General features: G+C 35.9%; 1 protein-coding gene across 1 annotated transcript in view; it reads left to right on the forward strand.

Moving 5' to 3' along the window:
- The window catches only part of LOC112048003 (C3 and PZP-like alpha-2-macroglobulin domain-containing protein 8), a 242,446-nt gene that overhangs the window by 113,289 nt on the left and 116,049 nt on the right, over positions 1-13,108 (forward strand). Inside the window, exon 3 of the mRNA XM_052883732.1 lies at positions 4,662-4,843. Coding sequence (XP_052739692.1) covers positions 4,662-4,843 — 182 coding nt within the window. The remainder of the gene's footprint in view (positions 1-4,661; positions 4,844-13,108) is intronic.

The following is a 13,108-nucleotide window of genomic DNA, read 5'->3' on the forward strand; positions in this document are numbered from 1 at the left end:
AATTCTTAACCTAGCAGCATACAATTGAAAAGTTTATGGCGTTGCACCCGACGTCACGATTATTAACATCAGCGGTATAGAAATGGCGTCATTTTATATCAAATGACAGTAGATAAAGTATTATTAGTGACAAGTGATAACTTTATTTCTGGAGTTATCGTTAGATATTCAAATAATTAAATATGTATTTAAATTGTGGCATCAAGTTGTTCTACATAAATATACCCAGTATAAAAACTTATTACAATATAACACGTAATTTTTCTGTGTCATAATAAAGCGCAAGACAAATAGACCATAAACAAGTTTTATAATAGAAAGGATAAAGTTTTAAGCTCGTAAAAATAGTACAGATAAAACGTAACGACCGTCTGAGGATAAATAAAATCCGACGAAAGGACAAATCCCCGATCCGATATGTGTCCAATACTCCAATGCTGCTACCCTCATCAAATTGTGACATTATAGAGGCGTTCGCCGCTCGCATAAAATTGATCTCGTTGACTTATATCGATGACTTGCACTTCCACTGTATCCCTTTATTGCTTTATACTCCATGGTGCTACAAACTCGTTATTCTCTACAGTGCTTTATTCCTGTAGTGTAATATTTCAAATACAAAACGAGGGTAGTCACAGGTAAAACTCGCAAAAGCTACAACATTAAAACTCGCTGCATACGTAAGGCATTTTATCTCGGACAGGACGGTACGAAAAGTTTAGTAATATATCATCATCATCATCATCATGTTGACAGCTTCCGTGGCGCAGTGGTATGCGCGTTGAATTTATAAAACGGAGATCCTGGGTACGATCCCCGGCTAGGCAGATTGAGATTTTCTTAATTGGTCCAGGTCTGGCTGGTGGGTGGCTTCGGCCGTGGCTAGTTACCACCCTACCGGCAAAGACGTACCGCCAAGCGATTTAGCGTTCCGGTACGATGACGTGTAGAAACTGAAAGGTGTGTAGATTTTTATCCTCCTTCTAACAACTTAGCCCGCTTCCTTTTTAGACGGCATCATCACTTACCATCACATTGTAGTCAAGTTCTAACTTGTAAAGAATAAAAAAAAAATCATCATATCAACCGATGGATTATGATCATATTAACCGATGGATAGGCCTTTTGTAGGGACTTCAAAACATCACGATCCTCAGCCACCTGCATCCAGCAGCCTGTAAGGGGTGTAAGGGGGAGGCTAGTACCAGTCTATTCCCCAACTGCCAATCACACCTGCTCGTGGTGCACCCTGCAGATGGACCGACGAGGCTTTGGCGATCGACAAAATGCGGTATATCCATTCCCACAGGCTAGATTATGAAATGCCTCGGGCAGCAGCGACACCGGCGCGAGTAATCTAGCTCTGTGCAGACCAACCCGCATGCCCAGCGTGGTCAGTATTGGGCAAAACTTTGTATGGACGTCAAAAACAGAAAAATATCTTTTCATACAGATATATATACAGATATATATATAGATATATATATATATATATATATATTTTACCTAAGAGGAATAGACAGGACGGCGTTTACTTAACGCTACGTCCCGTCGTCTTCCGTTTCGTTGCAGCAACCTTTACTTAAAATAACTTTTTAAGCAAGAGTGATTAGGCATCTAGGCAAGTGCCCTTCATCTTAAAGCTCATCATTGCTTACCATTAGGCATAGGCGTATACGTGCACACCCTGGGATTCTCGGCTACCGATATGGAGTTCTATTATGATAATGTCGGGGGCTAGACCTACCTTTGGAAATAATTCTAGATAAGCCAGTACCATTATGATTGTAGTCAAGCACAAGCCTACAATAACAGCAACATGAAAAAAAATCCAAAAAATGTGAAATTATGCATTCTATTATGATAATGTCGGGGGCTAGACCCACCCTTGGAAATAATTTTAGATACGCCAATGCCATCATGATGTAGTCAAGCACAAGCCTACAATAACAGCAACATAAAAAAAATCCAAAAAATGTGAAATTATGCATATTGTGATTAAATTTTATTTTTATCGAATGTCAATTTTGCCTTTATTAAATTTTGATCGGTTTCAAATCCATTTCAAACTAGTAACACGGATTCATTTCAAATGAAACACGTATATGAGAACATTCAAATAGAAATATAAATTCAGGTCACATAACAGGGACGATAAACAAAAAATTGTTGTATCAAATACATACAAAAATAACCATCGAAAATAACTTCACATTCGATTTTATATCAGAAATGGCGATTCAATTAAAATATATCGTGACACGTGCAAACTGATACATCGACAAATTCTAGTTAAGTTTTAACAAACGGGTATTAATTTGGACATCGGATACCAAATAAAATCTTTTTAACAAAAAATTGAACCTACTTCAAAATCACAAAAATAAACCAAAAGCGAAAAAAAACCTCGTACATGACACCTTCTGATCACTTTGAAGGCAAATTTTTTATTTTTGAAGGCACCTTCAACATGATCAGAAAAAGAAAATTGGTTAAGAAATGACGAAATTTTTTTTTATGTATAAAAAAATACGCGTTGAATTGAGAACCTCCTCTGTTTTTTGAAGTCGGTTAAAATTACTTATAGTGTCTGAAAAATGTATGCATACATAAATGATCCAAGAGATGGTGCTCATTTGTCCCAACGATTAGCCTATAGGCCTAGCATGCGACCAACGACATACACACGTGAAGAAAAATAGACATAACACCCCCGAAGGTCATGAATTAATTATTAATTACACTCTCGATCAAGTCATCAGTATTAACTTTCAGTGCGTTTTCAATTGAGACCCCACTCGAGTATATTTGCAGACATTCGATTATTCTTCCCCACTTTAACCCCCAGAACTTTTAAACAGCTCAACCAACTTTCATCATACATGTCTAATAACACTCGCACGTACCCGTAAATCATCTTTCACAAAAATTAAACTAAATGTAAATCGCTTCATCTGTTCGGGAGTTATGGTGCCTCAGACAGACTGACAGACATACAGACACGTCAAACTTATAACACCCCTCTTTTTGCGTCAGGGGTTGAAAATATCAACTAATAGCTGCTCAACCGGAAATATCGCTATTTCTTTCATTGGGACGAAAGAGATGGGACTGATTTAGCTCGACCGCCATTGGTCGACATTTGTCTATTACTTTTCTGCTAGGTATACTGACTCTCCAGAAAAATAGCAAAATCGTGTTGGGCACCCTGCCAATAGTTGAAAATTACTTGGCGAATACATGTTTTTTTAAATTTGATATAAGTATTTTGTAAATATTTATGTCGGTAAAATAGCTTAAGATTATTTTCCTTGCTTAGTTCTTAAGTTTTTCTAATAAGTAACTTTGCCTTATTAGAAAAACTTAAATTTCCCAATATTAGAGATTTTTGTCGAGACTTGGCAGAAGAAATCAGTAATTAAAAAAATATAAAACATTAAACATTTGAAAAAACTCTGAAATAATTTAAAAGTAGAGTCGCTCTAAAACAATCCAGAAGTAGATTTTTTAAATATGTTTGTGTTATTAAAGTAAAAATAAAGAATAGTTACATACTTAAAATTATACAAATAATTCCCACAAAAAGAAGGCTTAACTAATCAAAACCAAATTAATTGGTTTTAACAAATATTTTCATTAGTACTTACCGACACTATTTTCCGAATCAAAACACCAAGTCCTATATGTAACATTCTTCGTTATCAACCCATATTCGGCTCACTGCTGAGCCCGAGTTTCCTCTCAGAATGAGAGGGGTTAGACCAATAGTCTACCCTGGCCCAATGCGGATTGGCAGATTTCACACACGCAGTAAATTAAGAAATTTTCTGTTATGCATGGTATGCGTTTTAACACGTGATATTTAATTTCTTAAAATACACACTATAATTGGTATTTTTTCGAACCGGATTCGAATCGAAACCCTCCGGAATCGGAGGCTTAGGTAATTTCCACTTTGCTATCAGGACTATAGATATGTAACATTAAAAACACAAATACACGTGGTCATAAAATAGAAACACAAAAGTGGAGGAAAAACCAATTAAAAAATTCGTACCGGAAGGACAATATACCCGGACGTTGAACGTTAAATAAAAGGTTGTAAAAACAGATATCCCGCTCGATTTTAAAACTAAACACGGACGAACAACTCAAATAGCAGTCATCTATTCAACAGTAGTGTTAGCGTGAAAGAACGTCAAACAAATTCCGTATTCCATCCACATAAAGGAAATACAATAATTTGAACGTGTCCATACGATTTGTCGCATTGCAGTTGCCTGGAAGTGGATTTTTCAATATTCGTACATGGAAGTTGACTTTTCGCGCTAGTCGTTTTGTCGGACAACTCTGGAGATGTTTATTATTTGTATTGTATAAACCTGGCTAAATTTGTTGTGGGCACATCTCGGACCAAGGCGCGTTTGGAACCGTCGTTACTTTAATTTTAAGTTTTCGAATGATTATTAAGGGTTGATGACAACGAATGGGGTAATCTCTGAATCTACTGAACCGATTTTGAAAATTCTTTCATCACTAGAAAACCACGTTATTTGTGAGTGTTTTAAGCTATATTTTATTCCCGTATTCTCATGGGAACGGGAACTACGCGGGTTAAACTGGCGGCTAGTATTTTAAAACATGAAATCGTTTTTTGACAGTGGCTTCTCAGTGGTGGCGCCAGAGGTCGCTGTACCCGGGAAGACGACAGCTATCCTGGTCACTCTGCACGGAAGAGCTGAAGATGGTACTCTGGACCCTCTCAACGTGACTGTGAGACTCGAAACTCAAGATGCTGACAATGACGTCAAATTGCTGACAACTGCGAGCCAAATGATTACAGGTAAGAATGATATAGCTTAATGTAGTGTAAGTATATTAAAACGGAAAAGTGCGAACCGTACTTGCGGTCTGAGGGGTCTGTATAAACTTCAGAGCAATTCCATGAACTAAATTTTGAAACTATGCAAGCCCTGGATGGTTTTCTTAATAATGGTTAAAGGTGTGCTAGGACTAGGATAGAACCCTACAAAATATGTCAGTGGACCCAATAGTGGACTTCCTTTAGCCGAAATGTTGAGCGGAATATACAAAAGCAAGCAAAAAAATACAAATTAAATGATAAATAACAACAATCTTATGATTCTTTGAAGGCGGAGCCAAGCCAGTCGCGGATTAATTAAAGCCGTTTCTAAAAGGACCACGGGAAACGACTGTCTGAGAATCCTAAATCTTTATGATATAAGCGGCTTGAGTTAATGCATCACTGTATTGGTACCGCCTTTAAAATGATCAGAAGGTAGCATATAGTTGTTATTTTTTGCTTTTTAGTTTATTTTTAAGATTTTGAAGTCATCAAAAAATTTCATTTTTCTGTTTTTAATGTGTCATCGTGATCGAAAGCGCCGCAGTACGGGCCATTTCGTTATTTTCATTTTAACACAAAATTACTGAATCGATTTTCATGAAATTTAAATGAGACCAATCTGGAAGTATATTCATTCAAACAAGAAAATAATTGAAAATTGGTTAAGAAATGGCCAAGTTTTGAGATAACAATAACAATAAACAAAGTAAAGCGTCTAATAGTGAACCTCCTTTATTTGAAGTTGGTTAAAAATGGGTGTATTAATATAACTGTGGTGGCCATTAAAACCTTCACAGGCATAAGTTTTAAACTTCAATGACATAGTTCTTTACTTCACTAGTTCCGTAATATACTATTACGATGTCTCCGAGTATCATAAACGCGTTCCGCTGTCTAGCAAACTTCACCCATTCCTGTATTCATGAAGGAAGCACGTTAGAAGTTTTATTGGGGTACCCTCAGAGCTTTGTGGATCTAAAATCCTTTGTCACTTCAGTCTTGTTACGCTATCTTTGTGTTCATTTTGAAAATTCCTTCAACAAAATAGACGTACAAGTTATATTCTGACAACATTGTGTGAAATTTCCAAAGGAAAAGTTCTCTCAATAATCTTGTGATTTTTTATAGCTTAACTGAACTTTATGATTCTTATACTTATTATTATAAGTAATTTTTCATAATACCTTATAACAATTCTTTATAATATATTGGCGGATGCCCGTGGCTTTGTCCGCCCTTAGTCCTCCTTAATCCAACCCTCTTGCAAAGTCTGTTCTAAGAGGAAGTTTCCTAACTGTACTACCTCCCTGCCTAATATCATCTACGTCAAGAGGTTTCGTGATTTCGTGACCTTCCACATTTATTCCTTAACATTTCGCCTTAGATATTTTTACAAATCCGTAGAAACTTTTTTGGATAAATTTTGGATGATTTTGAAATAGTCGAAGAACGGAAGAAAACAAAATATTTAATCCTTTAATTATTATTTGAAAATCCTAATACATTAAATAATAAACTTTTATCCCGCTCTTTGTAGTGATGACTAGAAACCGTTATGTTAGTCTAGACAGTTTCATACAATAAATCGAATTCAAATTATGTAATGCAAAATACAAATCATTGTAATTCCAATTTATTTACTTAATGTGAAAGCATTAACAATGTTATCGATAAAACGCCTTTTGAATTCCCAAATACAACACAGTATTGTACATAAAGTAAAGGATACTTGAAAATATTTACGAATAAAAGACAACCACAATAGATGGCTTTACCATAAAAAAATATAAAGATGTCTCGCAGACAACCTTCAGACTATTCAGACACAAATAATACATATCACAATTCACGTCTATTTACAGATTATTAATACAATTTGTAAATGAAAGGAATATTTCTATTGATTTATTTGTCATCTTTGTCGATCTTTAGACAAACTTTGAAAATGTGAGCTAATTTGGCGTCTAGGCGGACTAGATCATCATTACCATCTGATAGACTTCCATAGCTGGACATAGGCCTCTTGCATGGACTTTCAAACAAAACTGTCTCAAAAAGCGAGTATCCAGCGGCTCCCTGCAACCCGCTTGATGACCTCGGTCCACCTAGTGGGGTGTTGACCAACACTGCGCTTTCCGGTGCGGGGTCGCCATTCCAGCACCTTGGGACCCCAACGTCAATCGGCTATTCGAAGTATGTGGCCTGCCCATTGCCACTTCAGCTTCGCGACCCCTATATACAATCAGTTAAATATTTTGCAACTTATGCAAAATATTACGAATTGTGCCAATGATAATTCAATACTCTAGATCAATTACGTCCCTATAAAATCACAGCAAAAAGTGATCCGAATTATAGGCTACAAAACTGAGCGCACACATGCACAATTTTGTCTTTAATTCCATTATTTATTTATATTATATTATAGTTTTTACACTTCCTCAACACACAACTCGACATTGTAGACGATATTTAGATAGTATTTTGTTGACCACAACTAACATTGAGATGTGGAAATTTCCTCTTTTGAGCGCCTCATTTTTCTTACGCTAGTAACACATCTAAAAGTATTTAACATCATTGAATTGTGCAATATTAATAACCGTATAGTGTCAGTATTGAGCAATATTTTATTCTCATAAACACGAAAACATTGCGCAATAAGTATTATCGTGCGATACAATTGATCGTTTCAAAATCAAAATCAAAAATCATTTATTTCAAGTAGGCTTAGTTTACAAGCACTTTTGACACGTCAGTTGACTATTTGTAAAGATTCTACCACCGGTTCGGAAGGCAGGTTCTGCTGAGAAGAAACCGGCAAGAAAAAGTCGTCGTTACCCATATACCATACCATAATGAGAGGGGTTAGACCAATAGTCCACCACGCTGGCCCAATGCGGATTGGCAGACTTCACACACGCAGAGAATTAAGAAACTCTCCGGTGTGCAGGTTTCTTCACGATGTTTTCCTTCACCGTTTGAGACACGTGATATTTAATTTCTTAAAATGCACACAACTGAAAAGTTGGAGGTGCATGCCCCGGACCGGATTCGAACCCACACCCTCCGGAATCGGAGGCAGAGGTCATATCCACTGGGCTATCACGGCTCTTTCCACTGGGCTATCACGGCTCTTAAGAAAAAGTAGCTCTTTTTAAAAAAATCATACAGTATTATAATTTACAATTGATGATAACATTACAATTTCTTATAGTTTTACTTTTTGTGTGAAGATGGAAGCTGATCCAATGGCCTCCAAGCGCTTTTATCTTTAGGGAGTTTGGATTCATATCTCCTTTTCTGATCTTCAAACCAAAGGAAATCCGTAACTAAAGTCGCTTGATGAGTTACCAATAAGCCCAAGGGAATAAAGTTACTAAGGCATTTGAACTGTAAGCAAATAAGCTTGCAACTAGATCTTCAGACGAACGTTTAACGTATGTACCTATGTGTAAAGCTATTTATGCTGCAAATTAATCAAACTACACCAGAGGTTATGTGAAACGTTCTCCAAAGCACAGTGTTAATGGCTCAAAGCGAGGCAGTTCCTTTCGATGGTAATTGAATCATGATTTCAAATCCAATTAACTGATAGGTACTTGAGTAAACATCATTTACTTGGAACGGGTGGGATTCTAATTTATTATGTAAATCTAATTTAATCAGAAGAAATTAGATCAAATACATCAGTGCACAAATAATTGTATATAAAGTTAGCTTCACTATCAAGCCATATTCGGCTCACTGCTGAGCTCGAGTCTCCTCTCAGAATGAGAGGGGTTAGGCCAGTAGTCCACCACGCTGGCCCAATGCGGATTGGCAGACTTCACACACGCAGAGAATTAAGAAAACTCTCTGGTATGCAGGTTTCCTCACGATGTTTTTCTTCACCGTTTGAGACACGTGATATTTAAACTCTTAAAATGCACACAACTGAAGTTGGAAGCTTGCCCAGACCGGATTCGAACCCTCACCTTCCCAAATCGGAGGCAGAGGTCATCCACTGGGCTATCACGGCTCAATAATTAATCTTAAATTACCTTAAAGAGTTTGTTTCGATAACAAAGTTTACCCAGCATAATAACGCTGTTAATTTTGACAAACTTTCCAAATAAAACAATATCCCAAAGAACGGTCGCTAGAAACAGGCAATTCGTTAAAGGGCTTCGGAGTAAACGATGTTTATCAAAGCACCTATCAGTTGATCGGATTTCGAATCGTGATTCATTGGCCGATAGCGCCTTTGAAAGGAACTGTCTAACGCTTTGAGCTATTAGCACTTCGATTCAGCTCTCTTATTTGCTAAATGGTTACCATTAATTTCGATATTCAGCAAGGATTTTCGTAAACTTTAATATTTAATTAAAAGTTGATTAAAAGATTCAAGTTTAAATTGCTTGAGTAAATGTTCTTAGTACTAACATATAATAACAATATGTTTAATTATAATGACATTATTAGCAACCTATATTCGGCTCACTGTTGAGCACGAGTCTCCTCTCAGAATGAGAGGGATTAGACCAATAGTCCACCATGTTGGCCCGCATTGGGCCAGTATGGTGGACTATTGGCGTAACCCATGTCGTTTTTTACCTAATTTTTACCTAATTGACTGAAAATGGCAATGGCAATTTGCGATTTTATTTTATGATAATTTCAACTATATGCCGATAATATTAATATAACCGCTTGACGTACAAACTTGAAATTTTGCAGGGAGGTAGTTTGTAGGTAGATAGTAACGGCGGATTTTGCGAGACCTTATGGAGGTTTAAGAACGGACGAAGTCGCGGGTGTCTGGTAGTCTATACTAATATTATAAAGCTGAAGAGTTTGTTTGTTCGATTGAACGCGCTAATCTCTGGAACTACTGGTCCGATTTAAAAAATTATTTCAGTGTTAGATAGTCCATTTATCGAAGAAGGCTATAAGCTATATATTATCTCCGTATTCTTACGGGAACGGGAACCACGCGGGTGAAACCGCGCGGCGTCAGCTAGTATTTTATTTAAGTATGCCCGCTAGTAAGAAAATTCTGGTTCAGTAAAAAGAATATACTGTTTTCTCTACAATGTTTCAGTGAGCTTAACGAACCGTAAAGTCGTTGTCAGCTGCTCCCACTAACTCGGGAAATAAAAATTACCAACATCTCGATCGAAAGTAAATGTTTCATAGAGTCTTCGTTAATGTTTTATTTTATATATTCACTCGCATGTATTTTAAAACTAGAAAATAGTTGATTACTAAAAATAAATTTACCGAAGTGGTCTTACATTCTAACAGAATTTAAAGTTTGAATTGTGCTTGTAAAGTTAAAGTCGAAAATTCACAATTAAAGATTTCAGTACAATCTTTAATTGTGAATTTTCAAACTATATTTATGTACTTATTTTTTTTATTAATAAGTACTCATAAATTAAAAAAGTTAATTTATCATTTATATATATGAAAGTATTATATCAGAGACTGCTAAACGGTTATAAGTGTGCTGTCATAAGTGCATGTTAAGTTAGCCTGCAGGGTTATGATGTAACTCGGTGTACCACTCAACTAATCAGTCATTACATCGTTTTCCATCGTATTTTCGTTTTTCCAATCAAACAACATTGTGATTTCAACGAAACGACACAATAAATTCGTCATTTCAATGACACAATAAAAGTCATTTTACGTAAAGTAACATTAGTAGTGGTATTAGCAGGTACGTTATTTTAACGAAAAACTGATATTTACGTAATTTTGTTGAAATATTCATGTTAAACGATTGTTTAAACAAAACATCTTGCCATTTGATGTAAAATTACATATTCAAAGTGATTTCATAGAAACAACCACCTATGTAGTAGATGATCACAAAAACGAAAATACCACAAACATTAAGTGACTCATTGTTTGAATGGTACACTGAGATACATAATAAGGCCGCTGAAACTCAGGCGTACGGTAGGGCATACGATAATCTACACGGTACGGTATTTTATTGGCGGGCAAGGCTGCCGATATACAATCTATATTTGTACTTCAAAAAAGAGCAATTCGAGCAATATATCAATTAAAATCACGCGAGTCCCTTCGTCAAAAGTTTAAAGAAATAGGTATACTAACAGTAGCCTGTCAATATATATATAACAGTATAGTATATGTAAGACAAAATATTAATTTGTACAAACGAAAAGGAGATTTAAACCCACGTCTTACTAGACACGGGCATAAGTTGGTTATTTCTGCATATCGTCTCCAAAGAGTAAAAAAATCTTTTGTAGGTTTGGGTGTACTTTTCTATAATAAGATCCCCAAGACTGTGATGGACCTGCCAATGCATAGCTTTAAGCAATGTGTTATAAAACATTTACTTAGTCGAGGGTACTACAACATTGATGAGTTTCTTAATGATAAAGATGCTTGGAGGCCGTTGGATCAGCTTCCACCTTCACACAGTAAGTAAAACTATAAGAAATGTAAACAGTAATTGTTATCAATTGTAAATTATAATACTGTATGACTTTTTCAAAAGAGCAACTGTTGAGTTTCTTGCCGGTATCTTCTCAGCAGAACCTGCCTTCCGAACCGGTGGTAGAATCTTTACAAATAGTCAACTGACGTGTCAAAAGTGCTTGTAAACTGAGCCTACTTGAAATAAATGATTTTTGATTTTGATTTTTTGATTTTACACAGCCGATTAACTTGACACCCTGCTCGAATGATGTTTGTACTGTGTTTAGTTGCGTTTGGAAGCCAGGTGTCAACTTAATGCGCACGAGCATGGACCTATATATAAAAACCTTCCTCTCGAGTTAATTATTATTTTTTAACCGACTTCAAAAAGGAGGAGGTTCTCAATTCGGTCGGTATTTTTTTTTTTTTTTTATATGTATGTACACCGATTACTCAAAGACGCCTGGACCGATTTCAAAAATTCTTTTTTTGTTTGAAACGGTATAGTCCCCATTTGGTCCCATTGCCATCATGACAAGATCTGATGATGGAATCCTGGAGAAATTGAGGGGAACTTTCGAAAATTATATGGGTGTCTAGTGTGTTTGTAAACTTTTCCATTTAGTACCTTTGAGAAATACAAAATTATGAAGGTTTAAAATCGATTTGATGATGGAGTCATAAAACAGACGAGGGAACTCCTTGGCGATTTACAGCAGTTACCTTGTGTTTGGGCTTGATTAATTTGTATTAATGAGAACTTTCCACATAGATAGGTTGTGACTGTCATTTAGGGGTTTGGTGATGAAGACCAAGGACAATTAAGGAAACTCCTTAACAGTTTACAGTAACTACCTTGTGTTTGGCCTTGATTAATTCGTATTGCTGAGAACTTTCTACCTAGATGAGTTGTGTCTGTTATTAGGGGTCTGATGATGAAGACCAAGGTCAATGAAGGGAACCCCTTGACGGATTACGGTAGCTACCTTGTGCTTGGGCTTGATTAATTTGTATTGCTGAGAATTTTGTACCAAGATGGGTTGTGACTGTCATTAGGGGTCTGATGTATTCGTTTGAGATGAAATTTTACACTAAAAATTGAAAAATAATAAAAATTTTAATAAAAAAAATACAACCGACTTCAAAACCTAAAAACGTACCCACTAAACTAAAAAGCGAAAAATAACATCATAATATGTTCTACCTGCTGATCAGTATGAAGTCGGTGCTTAGCCGGTGTTGTCTTAATTTAAGCCATTTCTGACAGGACCACATGAAACAACACTGTTGCAAAATCTAAATCTATAAGATATGCTCACATGGCTTGAATTAATACATCACCGGCTTAGCACCGCCTTCATACTGATCAGCAGGTAGAACATATTATGATGTTATTTTTCGCTTTTTAGTTTAGTGGGTACGTTTTTAGGTTTTGAAGTCGGTTGTATTTTTTTTATTAAAATTTTTTTTCGAATGTTTAAAATACATTTTTCGACTCTGACACATTTGACACGGGGTATGACAGTGCGGAAATAATGAGTAGGTACAACTATGTTTGCGAGCACACTTGTCTACTTTAATATGTTCTGTATAATAATTAATTATGTTAATAGTCTTAACATGAATTTTATAAGAATCCAAGAAGACAAAATAAAATTCATTACATATAACATTCATTAGCGCAATTTAACAAAAATATCTTACACATGGCTCCTAAAATTTATAACAACTTGCCACAACACCTAGCAGACAGAAGCATCAGCAAACCTACACTTAAATAAAAACTTAAAAGATTCTAAAACA

The sequence above is a fragment of the Bicyclus anynana genome, chromosome 10 (genome assembly GCF_947172395.1).
Source record: "Bicyclus anynana chromosome 10, ilBicAnyn1.1, whole genome shotgun sequence".
In the NCBI taxonomy this organism is placed as follows: Eukaryota; Metazoa; Arthropoda; class Insecta; order Lepidoptera; family Nymphalidae; genus Bicyclus; species Bicyclus anynana.